At 42.5% G+C, this 27,836-nt stretch overlaps 1 protein-coding gene across 1 annotated transcript; it reads left to right on the forward strand.

Annotated features, from left to right (window-relative positions):
- Positions 1-3,372: 3,372 nt before the first annotated feature.
- On the forward strand, positions 3,373-24,233 carry SYNM (synemin). Its single transcript, XM_014874554.2, has 4 exons — positions 3,373-4,247; positions 9,539-9,663; positions 15,383-15,453; positions 16,967-24,233. Exons 1-4 carry the CDS (start codon positions 3,462-3,464, stop codon positions 20,605-20,607), a joined length of 4,623 nt encoding a protein of 1,540 aa, XP_014730040.2. The 5' UTR covers positions 3,373-3,461; the 3' UTR covers positions 20,608-24,233.
- The last annotated feature ends 3,603 nt before the right edge of the window (positions 24,234-27,836 follow it).

A 27,836-nucleotide genomic window follows, 5' to 3' on the forward strand; every position in this document is an offset into this window, starting at 1 on the left:
AAGCCCCTTCTGCACCAAGTCAAATAAGGTTTCTGTCTTCAAAAGCCTTTCAAAAACAGAACCAGGTCACTTCCTGTGCCTCGAACATCTGAAGGTCACAGGAGGATGTGCTTTGCTCTGGGAGCTGTGGCAGGTAGGGATGCACAAATGACTCTGCCGACACGATCCTGCTTTCAGGTTATAGCTCTGCAAAGATTTATCCAAAGAGGTGCAAATATGATAGGATGGCATATAGGCAACTGATCTTCCTAAAAGAAAGAATAAATCCATAAACTGTGAAACTCCCATTGAAGTCAGAAAGGACAGTGTAGGTAGTGCAGGGATTGTAGGAATGGCAAAGTATTCCCCTGGTCTGGAAGCAGAGAGGAGCCTGAGTTCCAGCCCATGGAGAATCATTCCTGCCCCAGCGACATTTTAGCCAGTTTTTGAGGGTCTCCAGGCTTTGTAGAGTCCCAGAAAGGGGATGCAGAGAACTGAAGTCCACTTTTTCCTGGTACTGGGGACATATCTGATATTTATTTAACAGGAAATGGCTGGTGTTTGCTTTATGTTCTCTGCTATAAAGCAGGGTGGCCATGAAAGCCAAAAGGTGAGGATGGGAAACACTGTGATTCACACTCCCACCCACCACAGGGGAATAGTCCTCCACTGATCTAATTGCAGGAACTGTCTGTAAACAAAAACCTGTTTTGAAACTCCCATATAAATAGCAATCACAACATCTCGCACCATTTTTAATGAACCCTGTTTTCTTCGCGTCAATCCATCTCAGGAACGTCGGAATCAGAACATTTCCCCAGTGACAGCTTCATCCTTTAAACTCTGCAGATGAGAGAGCACGCGGAACAAGCTGTGCTGAGGCAGGATTAAGAGTTACCAGGGTGACACTTTGTAGTTTGGAGGATGCTGACAAGGAGCCTCGCAAAAGCACAAGACCTTCGCTGGAGCTGAAACGACACAGAGACCCAATTTGGCTCAGCTGTCACCGAAGTGGCAAAAGAAAATTGTAATTCCTCCTCCCCAGTTCTTTGATTCTCTTACCTGTGCATTACAGTTGAATTCCTAGGGGCAGGGTGTGCAGCAGGATTTACCTGGGGAACAAGGATGCTCCACACCTCCACCTTGGAAGTGCTGAAGGTCTTCACTTTCCCTTCTATCAAGGTCTCCAACATGTTTCTTCCCACAGAGAAGGAGAAATAGCTGTGGCAGCAAAAGCCTTTAGCAGTTTTTATTTTGCCCACCATTGATTATGTCAGGTTTCTTCCACTTTTTCTGCAGGTGCAAATGAATTCATTAAAATTTTCAGGAAGGACTCCAGTGATTCACTGGGCATTCCAGGTGTCCACATATTTGTACCAATCAGGAGATTCTCAATAGTCCACTGAGTGCTGGAACCCAGTCACAAAACTTCAAGATCTGTCTTGGAAATTACTTGCCCAAACTTTGCCTCTTTAAGCATTCCCTGCCCTAGCTCACAAATTGCTTGCTCAATTGCAGATCCAGGCCCGGAATTAGCAGGTACCATATACAGCCAGTGGAGAAGTAGACCCCTCAGCCTGGAAAGCTGTCCCACATCTAGAGAGATTCACTTATGGCATTTTTTCAAGAAACCAGAGATTTTTCATTAAAGCAGTGATTCAGCATCTACTATTTTCAACGATGACATAATAAAAATGTATGAATACAGTTTCAGCAAGAAAGCAGTCAAATGGCCAGTAAGAGATGACAAGGTGCTGAGAGCTGGACATTTGGCTGGACACCCACAGAGGACCCCTGGGAGTTTGTTTAGTCGGGCTGCCCAGCTCTGTGTGTCACTCGGGGCTTTTAGGACAACAGTGACATCAGAGGGAGAAAAAGCCTCGTAAACCACAGGAAGGTACCTCTTCCCAGAAGCACGGTGGTTTCCCTCATAAAAGAACAGCAGGTGTTAGAGTGTCACCAAGGGACTTGCTTTGACCACAAAGCCAAGGAAACGCAAGTGCCTTTAGTAAATCTCAGCTTCTCAGTGACCTCTGAGGGAGCAAATCTGCCAAGGCTAAATTGGCTGACTTTTAGGCCAAAGCCAACGATTTATCTGTGTTGGTTAGGCTCAAATCCTGGAGGCTTTATTGAGATTAGAAGAAAACTTACTCAGCAGAGAGCAAAGCAGCAGCCAAAATTTGGTCTTTCTGAGGGCAGGGAGGTGTAGTGCTGTGGGAAGGCTTTGGGAAGGGTGAGACAGAGCAGCAAAGTGCCCAGAGCAGGTCAGTGTGGTACCTCTGCCCTGATCCCAGCTTTGTGGGGCTTGTGCCAAATTCCAGTCCTTTCCATGTGAGAGCTTTGGTTGGGAGCGGTCCTATGGGGCAAACACGGAGGTGGGAGCTGTGCTGCCTTATGTGAAGCAGCAAATCTCTGCAAAACTCCCAGCGCTGCAGCACTGGCTGAAATATAAATGTGTGTGTGTCAGGGAGGGAGAGAAGAATGCCTGGGGAGATGAAAAAGGCTGAAATGAGTCACTCCTTGTCTTTTTTGTCTAATTTGGTAGATAATGCAGGGTGTGATGCTTCACTGCCTCCTCGCCGAGTTCCAGGCAGTCAATGAAAGGATCCAGCTGGATCCAGCCCTTATATGGTGCAGAATGAGGCCGGGAGCAGCGGGCACGGGGACGAACAGGCTGCAGGCGCCTCGGCCCTGAGGTGAGATGTTCTTCTGCTGGGCAAAGGTTTACGGCTGTGACACAGGGTCAAAGGAAAGTATTTTATATAAACATAAGCCCAGCCGCAGTGCAGTAACAGCAGCAGGTGATGGCAAACAGGGTAAATCCAGAAATCCCTCGTGGGGAGTGAAGCACCCGGGGCTGTGCTGGGAGCACAGGATGAGCCCCAACAGGGCGATCCCAGCAGGGAGGAGCACAATTCCAAGAAAGGGGGATCAGGAGAGCAATGCTGAGAGCTCTCTAAGCAGGGCTGGGCCCCTGACTAAACAGGGCTTTCTTCTCCAAGCAGGATTTGGCTCCCTGAGCTTGACTTTACTTCCCAAGCATGGCCTTACACTCTGAACGGGACTCAGCTCCCTGAGCTCGACTTTGCTTTCCGAGTCCAGCTTTGCTCCCTTAGAAGGGCTTTGCTCTCTGAACGAGGCTTTGCTCCCCGAGTGGGATTCGGCTCCTTAAGCCGGGCTTTGCTCCCGGAAGCGGGCTCAGATTCCCGCGCAGGAATTTGGCGGGAGCCCCAGGAGCCCGGCAGGGGGCGCCGCGGCGCCGCGGGGCGGGGCAGGAGCTGAGGGGCGGGGCCAGAGCTTGAGGGGAGGGGTCGGGTTAAGGGGCGGGACCGGGGTTTGAGGGGCGGGGTGCACTGAGGGGCGGGGCCGGGTTGAGGGGCGGGGCCTGTCCCGGGGCCGCGCACACCCCGCAGCACCCGCGGCAGCCGCGCAGCTCCCGCAGCCCCGGGGCCACCGTGCCCCGACCCCGCGGCCCCGGCAAGATGTGGAGGCGCTGGGAAGCGGGATGGGACGAGAAGAGGGAGCTGCAGGAGCTCAACTCCCGCCTGCGGGTCTTCGTGACCCGCGTGCGGGAGCTGGAGGAGGAGAACCGCTTTCTGGCGCGGGAGCTGGCGGAGCTGCGGGAGCAGGAGCTGATCGGGCTCCAGGTGCCCGAGCAGGAGCTGGCCTGGCTGCGGATGCAGCTGGAGGAGCTGAGCCGGGCGAAGCTGGAAGCGGAGCTGGAGCGGGACGGGCTGCGGCGGGAGCTGGAGGAGCTGCGGGCGCTGGGCGCGGAGGTGCTGGGGATGCGGCGGCGCCTGGAGCCCGAGCTGGCCGGGCAGCGGGCGCTGCTGGAGCGGCTCCGGGGCGAGTGCGTGGCCCTGGAGGAGCTGCTGCTGGAGCTGCAGGCCGAGCACGGGCACATGGCGGAGCGGCAGCGGCGGGAGGCGGTGGAGATGCGGGAGCTGCGGCTGAACCTGGCCGCCTTGCCGCCTCCCTTGGCCGGGCTGAGCCTGGAGGAGCTGGAGGAGACCTACGAGATGCTGCTCAGCCAGAGCTGCCGGGAGACTCTGCTGCGCTACCAGGAGCAGATCCAGGTGCTGCAGGAGCAGGAGGCGCAGCGCAACCGGGAGAACCTGGAGCTGCTGCGGGAGGAGAGCCGGCAGTGCCGGCAGCACCTGGAGGATCTGCACCGCCAGGGCCAGGAGCTGTGCGCGCTGCGGGAGCGGCTGGAGCAGGAGATGCTGGCCCTGCAGGACCGCCACGGCGCCGAGCTGGAGGAGTACCAGGTGGGTGGCACATGGGACTCTCCCGCTTCCTTCCTGCCCCCCGGTGCCTGTTTTGGGGCTCCCCTGACAATCCTTCTGCCGCTCGCCTTTTCCCTTCAGCTCTGGTCCATCGCGCCATGTGAGCCCGAGTTTCCCATCCCTTCTCCTCGCTCTGCTGCGGGAGGTGCTAAAACCCCTCTGACTCTGTGGTCTAGGGCTTGCCCACCCCTCTTTGCCTCCTGGCCGTGGGTTTTCCCCAGGCTGGAAGAGGAGGTGGCCCAGCAGGAGCCTTTTGCTGCCGAGCCATTCTCTGCGTGGGGCGGGAAGTCCTTGGAGCCCGCGGGGGCACTGGGGAGAGCTGGGTGTGATCAGAAGGGAGACAGTGACCCTGAGGACATCATCCTGGTGACAGGTGCTCCCTTCCCAACCTGCCCTTGGCCAGTGCCCAAGAGCATGGAGCAGGCCCCGGGCTTGCCAGGGCTCCTGGCAGGGTTGGCAGGAGCGCTTGGGACACGGCCCTGAGGCCTGAGGGTGGCCTGTCCCAATCAGAGAAATAATCCGAAATTTCTTCCTGTTCTACACCCATTCCGGTGTGCCTCGGGAAAAGCCTGTGGTCCTCAGCGTAGCTAAGAAAACTTTTGAGTTGTGTAGAGGCAGGAAGATGTTGGAGGTGGGTGTTGGTGCTGTCCAGCGGGGGTTACAGCATCTGCAGCTGAGGGTTTGTTCGCTGTCACGATGATGTTTGGTGTGGTGTGCGATCCCCTGTGCGTGGGAAGGGATCAGCTCCTGCCGGAACAGCGGAGTATCCGCTCATCCAGCTCGCAGCGAACAGCACATATTAGATCATGCAGCCCATCGATCCCTTTCCTGAGGGCAACATTTCTTTTGTTCATTGTTAGACCCTTTATTAACACCCTGCTGGAGCTCGGTGTGTGCCTGAACCCCGTGTGCTTTGTCCAGCTTTCTGTCCTGGTAGATTAGGGAGATGTTGGCAGCTGGGAAGGGACTGGGACCTGTTGCTCTGTGTGTGTCTGGTTTTTGTACTCTGCTGGATTGTTTGGAAATTGCATAGTTTGCAGATGCTGTGAACTGAGACAGATTAGGTATGTAAGAAGTAATCTGAAAGGCTCTTAGCTTTTAAATATTTTTTTTCTGTTTTTGACAGGATAATTCATTCTCATAGTCACATATGTAAACATTCCCAAAGCTGTAGAAGATGACATATGTAAATCCCTCATTAATTAAATCTATCCAACAGTCAAAACCAAGTGAAAATGTAAAGAAGAAAGAAACCTCTTCATTTTTTCCATCTTATATTTAGAGTTTCTTAGATTTCCAAAACATGGCCTTCTTGCTGTCTGTATTTTTATTAGGGATTTGTAATGAAAGTTATCATTGCTCAAACTGAAAACCTCTAAATATGGAGTAAAGAAGCATTTTGTGTAGTTCGCTGTCCATGCCACAAGTTTTTCTTCTAAAGCCAGTGAGAATGTCTTTTATTTAACTTTTCCAACTCAGCAAGGTGTTTTAAAACCAGTTATCTCTGTATCTGGTTGTATTTTTAAAGAATTTTCTTCGAAAGAGCAACTAGAGAAACCTGTTGTAGATGACAACAATTTAATGCAGAAGTCAAATAATTAAAATCAATAGATGCCCTTGAATGGTTCTGATGCAATGCTCCAAAATGGATTTGTTATTTTGACACCAACATTGCAGACTTCTCTGCTGCCCTCATAAACATCTGGCATCTTTAGATTTTACAGGAAAAATTGTTTCAAATCTTAGTAATACAAAAAGAAGACAAAAGTATCTGGCCATTTTCATGAGAAATTAAATATTGTCTAGGTGTGTATTCAAATATGTTATAAGGTCTATTAATTCTGAATGGGCTTATGTTTGGGTTTTAATGAGAAAGGCCTTTTTGCAGTTGCCAGTCTCCTGTACGTGAGAAAAAAAATCTTTTTCTCACATCCAGGAAGAAAAAATATAGAATGCATAGGAGCAGCTGTTTCAGTTTCATTCTTGGGATCAAAGTTTTTTTTTCTCACTCATTTCTTTTACTGGTTGAAATATGTTCAGCATGGGTTTTAAACTACTCTTTAAAGAGCATCAATTCCATGCTTATTTATGGTAGAGTGTCATGTAGAAATGATATGTATGTACAGATTAAGGTCCAGTTATGATTGTTCATTGCAGCTGTGATGGCAATTAGATTTATTCATATTTTCCATATATCATTCAGTTGCCTTATATGTTCATCTTTGCCTCCTGAACTGCCCTTATCCTCACTGAAGCTTTCAGCAGTGTTAAATAGAAATAAGTATTTGGAGTTATAATGTAGCTGAACCAGTCAGGCAGTAAATCACACACTGGAAAATTTTCACTGGTCCCGAGTGCTGAAGGGATGAACTCAGTAGGTCTCTTACTTCCATAATTTTAGCTGTGTGCTCTGAGAATACTGATGCAAAAGCTCCTGGTGGTTTGAAAACCTAGAATTATTTGGATGCAAAACCCTCCATGGCCCATCCTGCTGCTCTGAAACGAGGCAGATATTTTTCACTGATAAGAGTGGGTTTAGGATCAGTCCTGTGTCAGTGTTGTGAGCTCGAGAGAAGGAGGAAACATCTTGTCAAATGCACATTTAATGTCGATATGCCATGTGCCTTTTTCTGTGTACCAGTTTCGAGCCAGCCAAGTGCAGTGTGAGTTCCTCCCCTGCTGAGCCACTGAATGAGCTCTGGGATCAGTAAATAGTACCAGATGGAAAGAGCTGGGGCCTGGAATCCTCTATTCCCTCAGTAGGTACAACTTCAACAATCCAAGGAAATTCTTTCCCCCCTACTGCCCTTCTAAAATTTCCCAGTGCTGCCTGGAAAGGAACATATGAAGGGTGAGAAAACAGTTTCTATTCCATTCCTTAGTCCTAGCAGGACATCACTGGGATTTGGGGGCTGTGATTGATGTGGCTGGGAAACAGATCTTTCCAAGAGAGTCCTGTGTGAAGAAAACACAAGATCTGCCAAGTAGAGGTTACCTTTTGCAAAATGGGTTTGTTGGCTCACAATCTCCTGAACTTTGATGGATGGGTTTCTGTGCTTTTTGGCATGCTTGGAGACAGGACTTGAGACCAGTTGTCTTCTGCTTTGTTTGAGCATCAGTGATGGAGGGCTGGCTGGCTGGCTGCCATCCTGTCTATAGAGTGTCTGCTCCCACTGGAATTAATTCCTTTGGAACTACTGCACAGCTGGCTGAGTTATGTGGCCCCTTATGGTAATCATTAACTCCAGCTCTTGGATCCCCAGTGCTCTCCAAACCCAGTGGGTAGAATCCAGGTGGCTTTTCAAACTCAGACTAGAGAGTTTGGGGTTGAGGGACTGAAGCTCCTGTGTTTTCAGATAGGTTTGAACAGCCTCTGTCTTTCAGAGCTCCCCACAGTCTGTAGTCCAGTGTAGAAATTTCTTGTATGGATTTTTCTGGGACTGCAGCATTTTAAAGCTCTTTTTAAGGAATACATGTGCATGTGTAGGTTATTTTGTGTTTAATTGTGGGGGCAAGGAATGTCTGAATAATTAAACTTTTGTACCAGAGCTCTTAGGGATTGGTTTTCTACTGCACGTTTTGCTGACTCCTGGTTCTGTTGCACCCTGGCCATTTCTTGCTGGGTACCCTTTTCCTTTTAGAAGCAGGGCCTTGTGCTTTTCTTCCCTTCTCACCTCGGAATTTTCCATTGTGTCTGTGCTGTTCTTGAACAGAATGGTTACCTTGGAGCTTCTAAAGGTCTGCACGGCCATGGGATGGTGCCTCCACTGGGGTCTGCAGGGGGATTTTAGGGAGTTCGTGGTGCTCTTTCAGATATGCAGATATGATTTGTCTATTGCCATAAAAAGAGAATTTTAAGTACACTAAAGACTGTAGGCAAGGATTGTCATGTCAAAGGAAACATCAGTGTAATTATTTAGCAAGAGCTGCAAAGACAAATGGAGAAAGAGATTAATGTGTTATGTAGAGAACTGTACCCACATGTATAGGCAAATATAGGCAGCTTCCTTCATAGAGCTTTCTTTTTAGTTTTACCCAGAAAACCCCAAAACTATTAATGTTTGACATGCCAGCACTTTATATTCTTAGTTCTTACTTCTGCCTAGCACAACATTCTGGCATTAACAGCAGAGTCCCCCTCTGTAACTTAATTTTTATGCTATTGTTCATACTGTGATACTGGAGCACTTGCTGCCTGTATGTGATATATTTTGAAATTTTTTAAAACTAAACCATCAGTGCCTTGATTTTCCAGTTTGATTGCAAAGCAGTTGTCAGGATGAAATCTAAAATATACTGTTGTGAATTCTTGTTCAGTGTTGTACATGTATATGAGGTTTTGCTCTGTAATTGACATTTCCGAGTTCTTGCATAATGCAGAGTGACATTAACAAAACAGAATTGGGCCTTTGTTGATATTTCATTTCTGTCTCCCCAGCTCCCAGAACAAAGTGCAATCTATAGCATATTAGTTAGCAAGGTTAGATTTGGTGCAAAAATATATATAAATGACAATTCACCTTTCATATGAGAGGTTACACCAGTGACTAAAGCACTTTCTACTATTTTCTTTTTTTTTTCTTGCTTCTGTCATTTAGTGTGAATATATATAACCCTAGATATTTAGTTGTGTTGTATAAGGCCATATATAGTTATTGAGATGAAAATGAGTGATCTTTTATCCATCTTCTGAGCAGCAGTTAGGACAGAGCTGGGTGGACCTCAAAGCAGGTATCCAAATACTGTAGAAAACTTGAAGGGACCACTGGAGGTTCATCTTTTACTTTGTGGGCAGTGTGAGTATCTTCAGATGCTCAAATTCCAAAACTGGTTTGAAACCACGTGTCTGTGGAACTGAAAATACTGAAAAGGTTCTCATGGCAAAGCAATTGCTGAAATTTCTGATCTCAAATGTGATTTGAGCATGTCTTAAAATGACCACATGAGTCACATATAAATCTTATAAAGAAGTTCGTTTTGCTTGCTATGTGTGCTTAATAACTTTTGTACAGGGCATCTGAATGAGTTTTACTGAAATATTTAACCAGCTTAGTAAGGCATCAAATGAACTTAGCATAAAACTTGCTTCAGGAAGAATGTATTTCATCTTGTATATGGGGAGGTCATAGAGCTGTTTTCTTCTGGCTTTTGAAACCATGGAACATTGATGTATTTTTGTATAATTTTTTAATTAAAATTTTTATATTTTAAGGCATTCAAGTGTACAGATTTTTATGTTCTTTCAAAACTAAAAGTAATTTGTTTCTCTTCAGAGAATAATTGATGCCCTGGAAGAGGAAAAGCAGTTCCTGACCATGTCAATCACAGATTACCTGAGGGACTACCAAGAACTCCTGCAGGTGAAAGCAGGCCTCATCCTTGAAATTGAAACCTACAGGTAAGATTTGTGGTCGCACTTCATTGTCTAGACAGAGGATAATTTAAATCCCTTTTTATTGATAGGAGAGCCCCATTCATCTTCTTTCCAGCATTTAAAATATAAACAGTGACTTTGGGAGTCTCAAGGCTCTGAAGCCAATATAATCCATAGGAATCCTATTAACTTGGTACAAATACAGTGATATGTAAGAAACCTTCTTAGTCCTGGTCAAGTGGATATCAGATTGATGGGAATTTTTGGGGCAATATTTGGTTAGAAGCTGAGGAGTCAATATCCTTAAATTGCAATCAATAAAACTTGAGGTTATGTAGTTGCCAACCACTTACATGGTACATTTCATTGTTTAAATGTGTTGACTAGTGCCCACCTCTGCAGCACTGATGTCAGCAGTGAGTTCCCCATCCTTGTTGCAGTTGTAGGATAGTGGGAAGATTGGTTGAGTCCTGGCTAACAGACTTTTCTGTTTTCTCCATCCTCGATTTGTTATGAAAACATGTTTAGATCAAGTGTGAGATAAGAGCAAATAACATCTCTGCTAATGAATCTTCAGGACTGTACCTCTCTCTAGCCACTAAGTTGTTGTGGGGTTGAAAAGACAGAATAATTCTCTTGTCTGGAGAATCATGATGTACATGGCAAAGAATTGATTTGGAATGAAAAAGTCCTAAATAACCCAAAACTAATGAACTGGAGGAAGGTCTCCCCTTCTTGTAAAGATGATGTGTTTTTTCTACAAATAGCACAATATTTTCAACAAATTTAATTGAGATACTGATCTTCAAATACAAAGCTGTGCAATTCTTTTTGAGCAAGGGGATAATTTGCAAAAATGCAATGTCTACTTCTGTATTATTTTAAGGAGACTGCCTCTGTCATTACCTTGTCTACATTGGGTGCATTATCAATATTCAACCTGTGTAAATAGACAGGGTATTTTCAGTTAAATGTAGTATATGCTTCTGTGTCCTAAAGCATTAATGCTGTGTCCTGAGTGTGAACCAGTAAGTCTGGATAAAGGTAACACCAGCTGAATTATGGGTGAGGTTGCACTTTATAGACTAAAGCGTGGGGACTATCAATCCACTGATGCATATGAAATTTAATTTCAGTTACAAAACTGAAAATATGAGAAAGTTGAAATAACTCCTGAGTAGCTTGATAAAGAGCAGTAAGCAGAGAATGTCTGTCTTCATGAAAGGGTACCAACAGTGTTCAAGATGCCTTGAGAATGTCTGCAAGGAGGCACAGAGCAAGGCTGGTTTCTGGATGAGATAAAATCACAGTGTGGGACAAGTCATCTGCAGTCACTTGATAAGTGACAGTGCCTTGATGTTTGTTGGTGGAGTGGGATCCCTGTGATCCTTGGAAAGCCAGTAGTGTCTGGAGCATTACTGTGAAAGTGGTAGCCAGCTGTGATCCTTATCTCTCTGTGTTAATTCTGTTAACTTTGCTAAAAGCCATGATTCTTCTGAATTTAGTCCCAGCTCTGTTGACTTTCACTGTTGTTGTTAAACTTTCTCCCTTGGTTTATTCATCTGCAAAACAGGATTAGCACTGTCACAATAACAGAATTATCAGAGTTGTTTTGATGGTTAGTATTCATCCAAAACTAGGAATGATAATGCCCAGATATTCAGTTGTTTGAAAACCTTGTGAGCCCATGAAATTCTGGAACTTCTCTAGAGTTTTGTCACTGATTATCCGAGCATTATTGGTTTGTCTAAGGATTCCCTGCCCTGGTTAATGAGAGGAGAACAATTCAGCATCACTGGCAGTGTGTTTGTTGTCCAGTTAAGAAGCTCCTTAATCTGTAGGGTTTCTTCATCTGATGGATGTGAATGCAACTTTTGTTGCATCACTGGTGGCCTTGGCAAGGCAGATGTCAGTGGAAAAATGAGCATCTGCCCACTGAAGATGGTCTATAGATGAAAGCAAGAGAATGGGCCTTGCTATGGATAAAAAAACCTGTGAATGCCAGCAAACAAAATTCTTTTAAGATATCAGAAGCTGAAAAGTGATGGTTTTGTGTTTTTACATTTATGCAGTTTTACCTATTCCTCTTTTCTTATTTTTCTCCCTTTTTCAAGAAAATAGTTCCTTCCTTCTTGTGTGTCTCTATTAACCCTGTTGTGGAAGGTGACCCAGTCAGTAAGGTTAAGTAGAATTCTGGACAGCTCACTCATGTACTTCTTCAAGTCCTGTTCCTCTCCCAGGTATTTTTACCTGCAAAAAAGAGCACATGAATGCAGCTTCAGTTGATTTTCACAGAGGGTGCTGGCATATACCCTTGCTTATGCATACTGGAAACAAAAGACACCTACTCACACTCAGTCCAACATCCTGAACTTTCCGTGGAGAGGTTCCCACGAAAGTCCTGGCATTTCCTTTCCTCCTGGCCTTATAGGCTCAGGGTGTGGTGGCTGGTCTTGGAGCCTTCTTTGTGCCTCCCACCCTGTGTTTTCTCTGTTTTACAACTCCTACAGTTCTGTTAGAAGGTCAGTTCTTTCCATTAGTCACCATTGCTCCTGGGCTGGGAGAGGGATCATTGTTGCAAGGAACACCCTTCCTAAAGGTCCAAGAGTGTTTCCTCTCTGACTCTGCTCACCCTTCCTGCTCTGGGAGCCGGGATTCACTCAGGAACTGGAATATATGTGTCTTATGTGGCTTTGTGAAGTTGCACCTCGTGGGAATATTCATTCCTACACCCTCTTCTCACTGTTGAAGTAAATATTTATCAAGTGTCTCACAGTCTTGTTCTGTGTCCTTAGAACCATTCAAAATTGCAGCTACTTAACTGTGCTTAGGTTTTATTTGCAGGAAGAAGTGGTGAATTAGTCACCCTGTAAAACTCTTGGTTTTAAAAGGAGATAGAAAGCCTGCCTAGAAGCAGAATTACTCTCAGGCCTTTCTCCTTAGCTAGCAGAAACTTCTCTTCACGTAGCAAAGGCTGCCCAGAGCCTGTACCAATAGGTTCAGGAGGTTTTCTGTCCTCTCTAAAATGTGTTGTTGAAGGGTAAAATATTTCACTTTGAAATTCCAGTGTCATGGAAGTGTTCTGTTCAGGTTATTCTGAAGCACCAAAGGCTGCACAACTTTTTTTACTTCCATGGTCATTGTTAGGATCTCTGAACACACTTGCCAGGTGGACTTTCCACTTGTGTTCCTCCATCAGCACTTCTGACCCTTCCCATGCCTTCCTCTCACAAAATCATCACCAGCATTAAGATCCTCTGAGCTACTCACCACAGCTTTTCCAGTCAGTCTCATTATTTCCCCTTCATAACTTGTACCATCCAATAGCTCCTAGTCCTGTATGGGTTTTGTTTTGAGAACACACTGAGTGTTTTTAACACCTGGGGAATTTAACATGCTGTTCTTCATACTCCTCATCCTCCATGTGGTGGAAAAAGAATGGCCTTGACACCTCTTCCTGCAGAGGTTGGGTTTTTTGTAACTCCTTAGCAAATACCCAGGTTATAAAGAGGATAAATTTTTATGTCCCGCTGGCCAACTGCCCCACCTGAGTTTTTGGTTTTCTGTAATTTAAATGAGTCTCATTACTGTCCTGAGTGACCATAATAAAATTTGCACTACATCCTTTTGTTCTTTCTCCCCACCCCAACCACTTTATCTCTTTCTCCTGCTTTCATGAGCTGGTTGTTCTTGTTGTCATCCAGCACAGGCTGATGAGCATGTCCCTGTTAACTTTAGATAAATGACATTAATAATGAGATGAGCTAATGGTACAGTTGGATTATTTTCTGGTAACACTTAAATTAAGTGTTAGCAAAATGGGAGTATATTTCATTTGGGACCTGATTTCCAAGCAGTAGGTGACATGGTTATTTTTTAAGATGAGTTCTGCTTGGGGCAATGTTTTTTTTTTATTATTACTATGACCACTTAAAATTGCTGCTTCATACAGTTGAAATGAATTCTTCAGGCAGTTTAAATTTAAAAGCAGACCTTACCACCAATTATTAGGGAAGGATGCAGAGGAATAGAGAAGCAAAATGACTTGCATAAGCTCAAGCTATGGTCAAACTGAGAAACACAACCTGAGTTTGCTGGCTCAGTACAGTACACTGCTCTTTCTCATGCCAGTTTAGTAAGCCAAGCTCAGTTTAACATTTTCTTGTTTTTTGATAAGCATGAGGTCATACATATTATGAAGTGTTGAGTAAAATACTGATTCTCTTTCCAGTTTTACGGAGGTTTCAGGAAGCTTTGCCTTTCACTTTCAGTAGTAATGCTTTGGATCCAGCTTTTCTGTGGGCTGCTGCCCTTTGCCATATACAGTTACCTCCTGGAACTTATTTTTAGTGACTTCATAGGTTGCTGCAGCAACTGAACAACTGTTGTTTTAACAGCAGCCAGAAATCCTTAGTCAAACTCCCCACATTCCTGCTTTCCTTCGTCATGGTTAACACTTTCACTGCCAGCTCCTGGATGTGTTTCTGCAGCGTCACCACCAGCTTCTCTGGCATGTCTGTCAGAGCAATTTGTTTGGCACTCACTGCCTTCATCAGATCAGATGTTTGGTCTTGGGAACATTATATGTGTTGAAGTGATCTAATTCCTATAAAGCTTCTCTCAACATGGAGAAAGATAAATTGCTTTTACTGTGGGTTTTGTCAACTCACAAAATAGAAGGAAAGATGCTCATTTGAGCCTGTTTTAGGTAGTTCTAACCTGGCTTTTCTTCTGAATCTAGACAAATCCATCAAGGCAAAGAAAACCTTGCTAATGTTATTTTGCTAATGCCAAAGTGATCAGTCAGGGGAAGTGTGAAATACACAGGTGATGCTTAAAACACCTGCTTTGTTAGTTTTGACATAAATGTCCAGCAGAGATGTTTGTATCCCAATCCTAAATGGCTTTCAGCTCCTGCCCCAGGGAGTCAGAAGTCTTGGCTATCAGAGTCCTCCAGCCTTATTCTTGCCAGCTTTGATGTTGCAGCTGTGTCTTATCAGTGCAGAACATCTGGCATTCCCAAACCCGGAAAGCAAGGCTGTAACTGCCTGGTAGAAGCAAGGTAAACCCACCCAAGTGACTGCCTGTGCTGACTGTGACATTCCCTTGCACAGGGAAAGAACCTGATGTGGCATTTCCAGGCTGCTGCACCAGCATTTCCTGGAAGTGTGGGAGCTGTTGGAGTGTCACTGCCAAAAAGGAGGAGGGCTGAGAAACAGGGGCAGACAGAGATGTCATTGAAGGAAACCAAACAGTTTTGTCACAGAGAATTTTCCTGCTCCTTTTTTGTGAAATGTGTTGAGCTGATTACCAAGGGAATAGGAACTAAGAATAGTTAATTTAACACTATAAATTGTTTCCTCTAGCACTGTGTTTGACAGTAGAAGTTGTACTTTCCTTCATTTTTCATTTGAAAAGGTTAGAACTTGCAAGTCCTGTTGTAACAGTTCCCTCATATCACACTGCAACACCACCATTACTACTCTTTTACAAACAGGAAGGCTGCTGCAAATATTTTTGTTTTCATTTTTGCCCTTTCTTTATAAAACATTTTGCCCAGAGGAGATGTGGCTGCTCCATCCCTGGAAACATTCCAGGCCAGGTTGGATGGGGCCTCCAGCAATCTGGTCTAGTGGCATGTGTCAACTGCAGGATAATTGTTTCAATTTCTAAGGCTTATAAATGTAAAATATTATGCTTATGATTTCCAGTATTTTAATGAAATGGCCTTTGTGTTTTGCAGAGCTTTGTTAGAAGGGGAGAGCAAGCAATGGATTATATGGAGAGAAGAGCATGCAGGGAAATTGCCTCAAGGTAAAATATGAATATTAAAAAATTAATTTTGAATGAAATTAAATATAACTGGAAGTTATTATGTTATAGTGGTCCTGAAGTATATTTTTAGGAGTGTATTGCAAAGTGAATATTGATTTAGTTTTGAGTGTTAATATTTCAAATCAACATATTGCTCTTCTATATGAGATACCTTATAAAATCATGGCTTGAGTGGAGAACGTAGGGAGTGATGTTCTGTAGCTCTGAGGAACTTTTGAATGCCCATGGATTTTTAAGAGAGTTTTGAAGTATAAAGCAAGAGGTGTTTAACAGAACATGTAGTTAAAACCATGGAGTTCATCATCCTGAGGCATTGTGAGTGTTAAAAAGTTCACATGGGTTTAAAGAGATATTTTAGCAGAGTAATGAAAGACAAATCAAAGACTTACTAAACATAAAGATACCATTTCTATCTTAGGAGCTGCAAATCTCTGGAGGCTGTGAGAGTATACGAGGGAAGTATCACTATTTACTTACCCTGTTCTTATACTCTTCCCTGTGTATCTACTCTTGGTCCCTACAAACAGGATTTTAGATAAGATGGACCTTCACTGTGACTGCTGTGGCCATTGTAATTAATAACAGAATTAATCTGGATAGTACTCATGAGTTTAACAATGTGGGGTCATTGCTGTAGTCCCAGAAGACATTTGAAGGCTGTGTGTGTAGCAGGAAATTCAATAGGCTCAGGCCCAGGCTGAAATGCCCACACAGATCTGCCTGTGCTGTTAAATTGTGAGCACTGTGCCTGGATCTGGACAGCACAGTTTGGAGCTGGACTAGCCAGTACTTCTGCAGGCAATGCTCAGGCATATTCACAGAATAGGGGAGGAATTACAGAAATAATACAGACTACCAAAAGTCAGAGGAGATGTGGCAGCTTTTCAGGAGTGAGAGATGTGAGTGGTGCAGTACTGTTTGCTCTTAACTGTCAGATATTCCTGGCACATTGTATTAATTTCTATAGATAGAGCCTAAAAGGTTCTTTATTTCTCTCCCTTGTTGTGCTTCATTGTGTAGCTATGAAGGGTTGTATTTGTGTTTGCAGTTTCTAGTATGTGGTGGCAGATGTGCCATTAAATGTCAATATGAGCTAAGAAACTTCAGGCCACTTAGGCTAATGAAGCAAGAAAAGCCAGCCTATGATATTAGCATACATTATTTAATGAGAAGTTGTAAATGAACATTGGTATAAATACGAAAAGTGTAATTCTTCAATAAATGCCACAATACCCAGTAGTGCACAACAAGTGAAATTAGCAAGGTCTTGCAACCTGAGAAAAAGCTTTGCTTTCAGTTTTAATGTAATTTATGCATAGACTTAATTAACAGGCAAAACCTACAGGAATGCCTTTACAAAGCTCCACTGAAAATTAAGACATTATTTCTTTCAAAAAACAATGCATGTTTTCTTAGTTCATGCCTTCTATTTGATAGTATTTTAGATACAAACCATTATTTTAATGCTTGGTCGCCTGTGCTCTCTTTGCAGATATTATAAACACTTCATATAACTACACTGATATTTACTCTACTTATCAAGAAAGAAATAGAAATAAAACTTCACCAGCTGCCAGGATCACTGACACAAGGCACAGAATGCCAGTGACAAATCTGAGCAGTTCTGCACATTACTCAGCTTACTCCACACAGGCTGGATCGCACACAACAGGGGGAAGAACTTTTGGAAGGGACCTACTTGGTTCAACATATCGCCCTTCAACGACTGTCACAAAGGATGAAAAGATTGTAACAGACCACAAAGAGCTAAGAACATATACTCCAGACTACAGTAGCTGGAGAAGCACTGAAATGCAGCAAAAGAGGATTCCAGAAAGAAAGAAAACAGAAGTTACAACTTCATCCACACTTTCTTTTTCGAAAGAATCAACACATGCTGAAAGATCAGATAAGGACCACAAGCCTGATGCTGAAAATACAAGAACTAAACCAGGCTTCACTAGATTTCCAGCTTATGAGCTGATTACCAATGCAAAACCGTCTAAATATGAAGAAACTATAATTGAAACTCGGACCACACTGAAAGACAAAAGAGGAGGCAGCAAACCAACTGATGAGAAGACATCTCTGCTGAAAGAAAAAGATAAGCTGGAGAAACAAACAAAGGATGAGAAAAAGAAAACAGATGAGAAATCTTTTATAGAAGAAAGTGTCGATTTTGGGAGCAAGACTGATCAGAAAAAATATATCCGTGAGAAAGTTAGCCAGAAGGTAACAGGGAGTGATATTTCTACTGCAAGAACTTTGATAAGTGAATCTACCAAAAAAGATGCAACTGTGACCTCAGAATCAAGAAGCAAAGATGTCATTGAGGTACCAATCAGTATTGAAAGGCCTGCTCCTGACAAAGCACCTCAGAGAAATAAAGAAATAAGGGTACATGGTATTAAAACTTCCATAGGAAGAGAAAGAGATGACCATGTAACTGAATCTGCTGAAATTCGCCAAGTGAGGATTTCAGAAGCAGAGTCTGGTCTGGAAGGTCAAGAGCAAATTAGGGATGGAAGCCATAAAATGGGAACTCTGCCAACTGAAAACATAGCAGAGAATATAGTTGCTGACATTCTTAAAAGTTTCACACAGTCTTCTAGTTCACAGATGTCAACAGACACCAAAGTGACGTATTTTGATAAGAAAGAACAAGAAGATGAAGGGAAAATAAAGACTGAGTTCACAGTGCAGTCTCAAGTTCAAGAAGACATAGCTATTTCTGATGAAGGTGACTTAGGGCATCTATCAAACCAGGATGTTAGAAAAGTGATTCGAGAGGGCGTTGAGGGAACTCCTTCCAAAGAGGAGATAGAAGATATTGTCCATCACGGCCTGAAAGCAAGCGAGAGCGGGAAGAACGTGTCTGTGAACGTGGAGATTGTAGAGGAGCCACTGGACTACACCACCGATGATTTTTCAACACCTTTCCAGGTAGAAGAAGTGGAGGATTCGTTCCCTGAGAGGGAGAGGCGTTATGGTGAAGAGGAACAAAGCGTCACCTTCACATATGAAGATGTCAAAAAGAAGAAACCGCGCCACGAGAGCTTCACTCGCGTGGAAGAAGTAACCGAGGAAGATGACTCACCTATTGAACAGAAATATTTTGTATCTGTTCCTGAGGATCATCCTGTTATTAATGAAAAAGATGATGACTCAGTATATGGGCAAATTCACATTGAAGAAGAATCGACTATTAAGTATTCTTGGCAAGATGAATTTTTGCAAGGCACACAAAGTAAGAGAGAGGAAGGTGTGAGTTCTCCAGAAGAAACCTATAAAGTGGTGGGGGAGGAAGCGAGTGCCCATATTTTAAAAGAGCATCCTGAAGGTGAAAGATCCCATGTTGAATCCATTGTTATTGAAAAAGAAATTAAAATTCCCCATGAATTCCAGACTTCGATAAAAGGGCTTTTATCCAAGGAAACAAAGGACCCCAAACATCAATTGAAGGAAGCTTTGGAGCAGTTGGAGGGCAGTCTCCCAGAAAGTGTGAAAGAGGAGCTCTCTGCATTAACCAAAGACAGCAAAGTGGACGCTAGTAACTTGGCATTTGATATCAAAAAAGTTGATCAGAAGGAGGAGGGGGGCTCAGTGACAATTGTTGCTGAAGTCAATCTGTCCCAGACCCTTAATACTGATGAATTTGATGTCAATCAGCTTGGTGAAGTAATCACAAACGAGAAGGAGAAGGCAACAATACACTCCCTGAAGAAAGAGAGCTCAGATAGGAGCAATATAGAAGTAGATGTTTCTTCCCACAGTGACAAATACTCTCCTTTTGCTGACCAAGAGATCTACAGCTCATCCACGACGAGGCGGAGTGGTGGCACTGGCTACCACACCACTGAAAGGGTTGTTTATGACGGTTCGGTTTTGGAAACTGCAGATTATGGAGAAGCCTCTCACTCATCACAATCAGCTGATGAGACCAAAACCCAGAGGCATGTCAGGGTTGGCCCAGCAGAAGTCCAGAGTTTCGAGCAGGTCCTGTATGAAGGGCCTGGTTCTGAAACGCTGGAGCTCAGTGCTTCAGAAGATCTCGTTCAGAGAGATGGACCGTCAGAATTCAGCCAATCTGTGAGGCACTTCAAACTGGGCCCCAAGGAAATCCAAACCACAGAACAAGTCATTTATACAGGCCCTATTACTACAATTGTAGAAGAGATGGATTCTGGAAATATTTCTCAGAAGGTTTCCACAGACTTCAGCAGGGCCACAAGACGTGTCACAGTGGGATCGAGGCAAGTGACTGAAGAAGTCTCTTTTGAGGGGTCAGGTTCAGAGTCCCTGGCACTCAATAGCTCAGATGGCTTTTCCCAGGCTGAAGGGGCTGTGGATGTCAGCAGATCCATGAGGCACTTCAGGCTGGGCCCAAAAGAGGTTCATACTGAGCACGTTGTCTTTGAAGGACCCATCTCTGGTAAAGTGGAGGTCAGCAGCACGAGGGACTTCTCCCAGGCAGAGAGTTCAGTCAGACAAGTCCAGCTGGGTCCCCAGGGCTTTATGACAGCTGAAGAGATTGTCTACCAGGGACCTGTCTCCCAGCGCACTGAAATCACTGAACTGGAAGACCAGACCCTTTCAGGAGGCTCAAGAGCTTTCAGGCACGTTAAAATAAGTCCTGCAGGAACTCATACTGAGGAAATAATCTTCTCAGGACCCATTGCTGGAGTGGTGGAAGATCTTTCACAAATCTCAGAGTCATCTGAGAGCAGCAGCTCTGTGAAGCATATTAAAGTAGGCTCCAGGGAAACAGCTTACACTTTCCAAATGGATGTTTCCAATCTGGGTGGAATATCTGCAGTGAAGAGTGGAGAGCAGCAAGTGTCAATGCTGGTGTCCAACAAGCAAGATCCTTCTGCTGGTCAGCCACAGGTCATCATTGAAAGCGACCAGCTTGCAGGAAATGAAGGTACAAGAAGTGGCCACATTGTCTCCAGTTTTTCCCAAGGTCAGGGTGAAAAGGTGGTGGAACAGTCGTTCTATGATCAAACTGTGCAGCTGCAAAGAACGGTCGACCAAAGGTCAGATGCTTCTGAAGAGAAGAAAGTCGCTTTTGTCTACCTGGACCATGAGGAGGAAGATGATGAGGATAATGAAAATGATGGACAGTGGTTCTGAAAGGACTCTGTGATGAAGCCTACGTAGCAATTTGTTTATACGTATTTTTTATTATCCTTTTTTTTTTAAAGAGAAAAAAAGGGATGGGGAAACACCCTAACTATTTAGATTATTAATGGTGGACTGAGAAGTATTGAATTTAAGCCTCTATTCAGCACATTTTATTTTCTTGGAAATTTTATTTTTGAGAGAGATCTTAATATTTTTTCCTCAGAGTTCTATGTCTAATATTTTCAGATTTTTCCACCCATAGAAACAGGAATTTGCTACTGGGGAATTTAAAGGATTCTATTTTTTTGTTTGTTTTATAGCACATCACTATTAAATGTGTGCTTGAATAGGACTTTTCAAATTATTTTTTTTCTTAATACTGTATTGTACTTGGTTACTACAATATTACTATGCAATTCTATTTAAATCTTAAGCTACTAACCACAAATTTAACAGAACATGAGAATGAGTGGTAGTAGCTGTTTTTCAGTTCCATTCTGTGTACTTATATGCAATACCTAATGAGTACATTATAAGAGACAGTTATTACGGCTATAAAATTAAATATGATCCTGTAGGATCAAACTAAGCATAGCAAGAATTGACAGAAGTGACATTATTTGTATAGCTTGAATGCAGTGCAAAAAAGAAAGAGGTAGCACTGAGGTAAGAATTTCTCCCAGTATTCCAGGTGAGAAATAGTGAATTTTATGGTTAGACAGTAGTATATTTAATATCTCCAAAAAGAAAACAAATTTAAAACTAGACTGGATAGTGTTCCCACTGAGGTAAGGAGAACTCCATACAGATTCAGTGGCTGTGTACATTAGTAACCTCAACTTATCTTGCAGTTTATGGGTTACCTGATACTAGGTATTGCTAAAGGTAAGTGTGAAGTGTCAAACATGATTACATAGTGCCTAATTTCCTAACACAGTGAAATTAGCTGATATGTGTCCTGTTAGAAGGAAACTTTTACAATGACATTGATGACACTTATGATCATTGTGTGTCAGCTCATTCCCAGATAATCCTTTGTTTACAAACAAGATGTCCTTTTCAATCACTCCCCTTGCAAACTCAATCTGAGATTTGAATTTATGTTTTTCTTCCTTTTTTTTTTCCTTTGAATGTAACACGTGCCTCAGGCCAAAGTTGCCTTCTACTTAAATCGTTTGCAAATAAGCTAATTTCACTTGGATTGCACATTGGTTGAATGAAGGACATATTTTCACTTTATAATTCAGTGACTTTATAAGTTCAGCTTGGAAGCCAGCACAGCACCACTGGCTGGCCTGAGCTGGGGCAGTGCTGGCAGGAGCACAAATAGCAGCCAAAATATTGTCACTGGGGTAAGAAATACCATACTGGGCACGTATGGAAGTAACAAACAGAGGTGAGAAGCTGCTGTTTTTGCACACACACACACACTCACAAACACAAGCACACCCTCACTCACTGTGTCCCACCTCTGCAGAGCAGACACACACCTGGCTCGGGGTGGCTGGGCAGCACCAGCCCAGCCACTGCTGACTCCCAGATTGTTTTCCTGTGGTTGTGTAAGCCTAGTTTTGTGTGTGCTCATCCATATTAGAATCCAGTTAGACTATCTTAGTCTGGCATGACTAGTCACTTTTCAGATTCCTTACTATTAACAGAAGTAGATTTCTCAAAGCTGACTGCTGCTTTATACTATGAAAGTAAATGCAAAGCTGAGAAGCTCCGTGCTGACTGACACATCCTGCTCTTTCACATGTAGGACACTCTAATCCATGTGTGCCTTAGTTACTAAGTTTGAAACTGTACGAAGCTATTAATGTTCCAAAGATTAACTCATGAGGTTTGTCTGCACTGCAAAATTTTCTGAATGTTTTCCTCATTTTGTCTGGAATCATTTGTTGAAATTGGAAGTTCCACCAACAGCTGGAAAATTAATAGGAAACTGAGTTGTGTAGAAGCACTTAAGGCATGTAATCTAAGCTTATACTGTTTACTGTGTAATAGATGTTTTTTTCAAAATTATTCCTATATGCTCAGAAAAGTTCTTGTGCTTCCATTTATAAATAGGATGTTAATTATTGTAATAATTCTAATCTCATCCTATACTTTTGTTTCCTTAATTGACAGTATGATTTTAAAGGTGGCAACGTATGTTTTTAATGATAATGTATAAACCAGAATTTTCCAGCTAGAGGCCATACTGCCAGTCATCAGTTTCTGTACTTCAAGTGTCAAATAACTGCATGAAGGAAGAAGTCAGGTGTATAGTAAGCAACAGAGGTAAAAATAATGAATGTAAGTTTTCTTGAAATTTTGTTCAAGACTTACCATTCACAGTAAAACAGATACAAGAATATCTGCAGAAAATATATTTAGCAACCAACAAAAAGCTACTTACAATGTCAAGCCCATTGATACATTGTGGAATCTTTGACAGAGGTGCTCCTTAGGAACAGTGATGCCAAAACTGTTCTGTTTATCTTCACCTGCTGAGAGGATTATAATGTCAGGTGAAGGAATAAACCAGTGAGGAGCAAGTGACTCATAAAATGTGGAAGGATTAAAAAAAAATTGAAAATCAGTATTGTTTCTTCTGAGGCAACAACAGCTCTTCAGAAATTCCTTTGCACATCACTGTCAGATGCAGTAGGTTATGCCAAGATACATTTCTGTTTTGATAGTCTGGAGGAAAAAAATCTGTTCAGTGTACTTTATTTCTATTTAAGAGCAGGATTTTAATCCATTATTGGGAATCTGGGTCATTGTAGAGAACTGGAAGTGTGCATTAGCATGATGTTAAAAAGATTTGAACATTTCAGGCACAGTTCCTTTGCATGAAGAAAGGCTGTGAAAACAAAGTTGCCTCACATATAAAGGTTTAAGTTTTAAAAAGGTTTTAATATAAGCAACCCATTTTCCACTTAGTTCTCATTAACCTGAGACATTTAGACACAATGATAACTTTTGGATAATTCTGCCTTCAGACAAAGTGTATTTAGGTGGACAGTCACATCCTGCAGGCCCCATGGCTGCATGTGCAGAATTGTGGCTGTAGGTACATTAACTGCTAATGAGAGCAAACATAACCTACTCCCTGGTGTACTAACTCACCCAAGGTGATCACTTTCTGCATAAGAATTATATCCTGTGGCTGAGCAGGTTGGTAACACACCCTCAGTCAGCATGCACTTCTGAAGCTTACTCATATTATGCTTTTCATTAAATAGAAATAAAAACTTTACCGCTGTGTTTGGATTAAACAAAACGCTTTTCAAATATAATTACTATTTTGGGGCGGGTAAAAACGATGTATTTCTATGCTGATATAGATCAGAAGTGGGGCACTGTTTTTTCAAATGTGTAAACCACTGGTCTAGGAAGCAAATAGAGCATAGAACATAAAGAAAGATGTGTGAGATAGCGAGAGCTCTGTGCTGGCTGATGTTTGTGAGCAGCAGGTGTTTCAAAAGACGGTAAGAATGTTGAACCTGGGGTTGTTGATGTCAGCTGTGTGAAACTTTGCAGGCAGCTTATGTTCTGGTCATTTGCAATGAAACTGCGTTTTTTTTTTGTGGTGGTATAAGCTTTGTGATTTTACACTTTTTCACTCTTGAGTATTAAACAATGAAAATCAATGCAGATGTTTCTCTTTATTCCTGTCTGTTGTTTTAAGGCTGCACTGTCCCAAGAAAAAAGATTTAATATCTGTAAATACCTTGCTCTCAGGCTGGATTAATTTTGGTTCAAAGAATGAACCTAATTTTTCATTCCACCAAAGATTCCCCTCTTTCAGGCTGATAATAGAAATGATGACAAACATGGCATATTCCATATTGCAACTGCACACAGCACATATGGACCAGCAGTGGTTGTGGAGTGCCACAGGTAGTGAGAGAGGCAGAGTATAAAGCAACACAGAAGGTGGAATTCCCTGAGTTGTCAGCATCATACTTGTACCTTGAATCCTGGCACTTGACCAAGGTATGTCTTAACTTTTACCCTTTTCTAGTAAACTGTTTTATACGCATTTAAACTTTTAATGGAAAAGAATGTATAAATATATACACATATACATATATTTAAATGGTACCTCCTCAATGTACTGTAAAGTTCATTTTTCTCTTTAACCACACACTTGATTTGTAATGAAAATACCATAACTTTAACCCAGTCTTCTCTTGATTAAGGAAATGGGTCAGAATGAGTTTTTATGAGAGTGAGACTTTCTGAAGAGATCCTCCATTTTTAATACACTGAGAAAAAAGCACACAGTTCTCCATATCTTGCAAAACAGGGAAGAAAGTATCTGAAACTACTGTCTAAAACACAGCATAATCTGAAGATGGTTTAGTGATCAGCAAAGTAATTTCCACTGAAAATGTCCTGTGTCAAAAAAAATGTTTTCAGGCTCTATTCAGTGAAGCAGTATTGCTGTTAAAACTCTCAGTGGTGAAGATCTGAATTCTCTGAAACTTCAAGCGTTTCTCTGAGCACTGAGGAATGGGACTCAAAATGGATTGGTTTTCAGTACATCAAAATTTCAGTTTCCTGGTTTTGACACACTTGTCAGTTGTCATAACTTTGTAAAGATGCACTGAAAATACTGAGGTGTCTCAATGTTTTAAAAAGGAGAGTTTAAAATTAAATAGAAATAAAAGGTGTTTGTTTGTCCTCCAAATTTAAATAGTTTCAAAGGTAAAACTCTTTTTCCTGATGGATGTCTGCAACCAAAAAAAAAATGCAACCCGCCTAATGAGCAAAGAAAAGTTTTTCTTCAGCTAAGAAAAAACTCTGGGTTTTGAAAGATGTTATCACAAACCACTGGTATCGGTTTTGATTTCCATTTCCAAATCACAATGTGGTGTGGCAGGATTTTACTGCTGGAATCACACCTGCTTGGTAAAGTACAGACTTTTTCCAGGTGAGAAAGTTAAGAGATGCTGAACCCTAATACCACGTAGAGTTTGCTCCACGTTTTATAATCCTGATAAAGGTAAAGCAATACACTGTAACCAAAAATGCTTCTGACGTGCTGAAATGTCCATTTTCCTTTTCCTTATATTTGTCGTGTGATTTGGGTCAGTAGTCAGAGGGAGACTCATGGTGGGTTGATGTATCAGTGTGTTGGTCTGTCTTATTTGACCTTTGCTTTGTCAGCCTTTTTTGTGGCCCTGCAAAGCAGGCAGGGAGGTACAGGCTGCTGATTATTATCAGCTCAAGGTTGTTTGCCACTTTAGTATAGTTTTGTAGAGTGTGCCTGTGAGAGACCCTGCTACTTAATACAAATTTTTAAAAAGACTTCTCTGCATAATTGGAAATTTCTGCTTTAGATTGGTTGAATTTCCTCTTAATTTTGGCTTTGCTTTCAGTTAATGCCATTGCTTCATCCTGTGGAAACACAGATGCTCTATGACCACCTCTGCCACTATTTGCTGTTATCACTTAAGAAAAAGAATTAACCAAGAAAATCAGTGATGGCAACGGTGGCACAAATCAAATCTCTTCAGGCAGTGGCTGCTAAATCAGTGACACATCTGACATTTAGTGGAGGAAAAGGCCTGAGGAGTGAGTGAGCAATCTGAGCTGCTGCCCGGGGAACTTTCCAACAGTTTGACTCATCTGTCTTTTCCGTCAGGCATTTGTGTGACTCCCTGTGCCTAAATATCTCTGAGAAGTGCAAAGGAATAGAGATTCTAACAGGATGCAAGAAGATGCTCAGCCAAGAAGGGATCTAATTAAAACCTCACTCTGAATATGTCAGCTGTTTCTTGAGTTGCTGTCAGTCCTTTTTTTGTTGTGGGTGCCAAATGAGATTTGGCAGTGAAGGTAACACAATGTACAATTCTATGATACAGATTTCTTAGACTCTCACTGGAGTCAACTGATAGAGAAAATTCAAATATATATATTTCCCACTAGTATGAAAAATTGTGTTACTCTAAGTAACACAGTCCTGTAATTGTACAGTAATGCCTTGACATCAGTCTTTGCTAAGCATCTGTTCCTTTGAAGAGGGGAAGGGTTAAAGTTTGGAATTCCTATTACCTAAGAGCTGCCAACAATATAAAGATGCTTTAATGCTAGGTAAGCTGCATCTTTGCATAATTTATTTATTCCATAAGATCCTGTCTCATTGCATGGTAAATAATTTGGTGGGTTGGATAGCTGGCAGTCTATTCTGTCCTTGTGTGAGAGAGTAATTACATATAATGTACAGTATTAGCAGGTACTTTTTCTGTATTATGGATATTAAATCATTTTCCTGAAGCCTTAATAAAATCACTTAATGCAGATTATTAGACAACTTGTGTACTGGGAGGGGGAAAAAGAAAACTTGAGAAAGAGTAGTAGGGAGACTTTGCCACATTTTTGTGCCACTCTCCACACTGATCTCTGGGCACCCAAGGCAGTTTGAGAGCAGGTTCCTGGAGCTGGTCACTGCCTGAAGCTGCTCTCTGCTCAAACCCCAGGGTGAGCTCCCAGTTTGCTTTGGACATTGAAGAGCCAGAGCGTTTGGCGTGCTCACACCTACATCTGGAAAAACTTCCATTCAAATGGTTTCCAAAGAGCTCTGCTGGAAACTACCCCAGCAGCTGCTGGTACAAAGCAGAATGGGCTGTTAGAGCAGCCACAAAAGCAGCCCATGCTGAGAGACCAGCCTTGCTTTTTGAGTCCTGAATTGGGCAACTTCTGGGGTGTGGACTTCGCTTTGCAAGTTCTGTCTCTTTGTTAGATGCTGCTGCTCAGCATCAGATGAATTGTTGCACAATTCTCATTGAAAATTTTCTCTAAGAATTGATCAGTTTAGACCAGTAACAGCACATTATTGTGTAGGATAGTAGAATGTTCCTGCAGAAGGAAAAGATCAGCTGCTGAGCAATGTAATGGGGGAAAAAATTATTACACTGTTTTGTATTTTAGAAAATTAAGTGACTTCTATACATGCTTCTATTTTGAAGATAAAGACTGCACTTCCATAAAATCCATCAAGCTACTTTAATATTTGTCACAAGTGATTACTACTTTGCATACTGAATTTACCAAAGAGGGGAGGACTAGCAGGATAATTGCTTTGTTTTAAAGAAAGAACATTACCAAAATATAAAACATTATGCTAATTCTTTAAAGGGAACTCTGACACCACCCAGTTTTTCTTTAAGAACTATCTGGCACTGTAGTTCAACTAAGATGATATAGCATGACAATAAGTTACTTGTGTTATAAAATCTGCATTGGAG

This window comes from Sturnus vulgaris, chromosome 13, assembly GCF_052056855.1.
Source record: "Sturnus vulgaris isolate bStuVul1 chromosome 13, bStuVul1.hap1, whole genome shotgun sequence".
NCBI lineage: Eukaryota > Metazoa > Chordata > Aves > Passeriformes > Sturnidae > Sturnus > Sturnus vulgaris.

What these genes read in the sequence shown, in the direction of transcription:
- SYNM (XM_014874554.2), top strand. Translation starts at nt 3,462, where the DNA reads ATGTGGAGGCGCTGGGAAGCGGGATGGGACGAGAAGAGGGAGCTGCAG. An exon ending in CTTGAAATTGAAACCTACAG is followed by an intron (nt 9,664 to 15,382) that starts GTAAGATTTGTG and finishes TGTGTTTTGCAG; the next exon opens with AGCTTTGTTAGAAGGGGAGA. An exon ending in TGCAGGGAAATTGCCTCAAG is followed by an intron (nt 15,454 to 16,966) that starts GTAAAATATGAA and finishes CTCTCTTTGCAG; the next exon opens with ATATTATAAACACTTCATAT.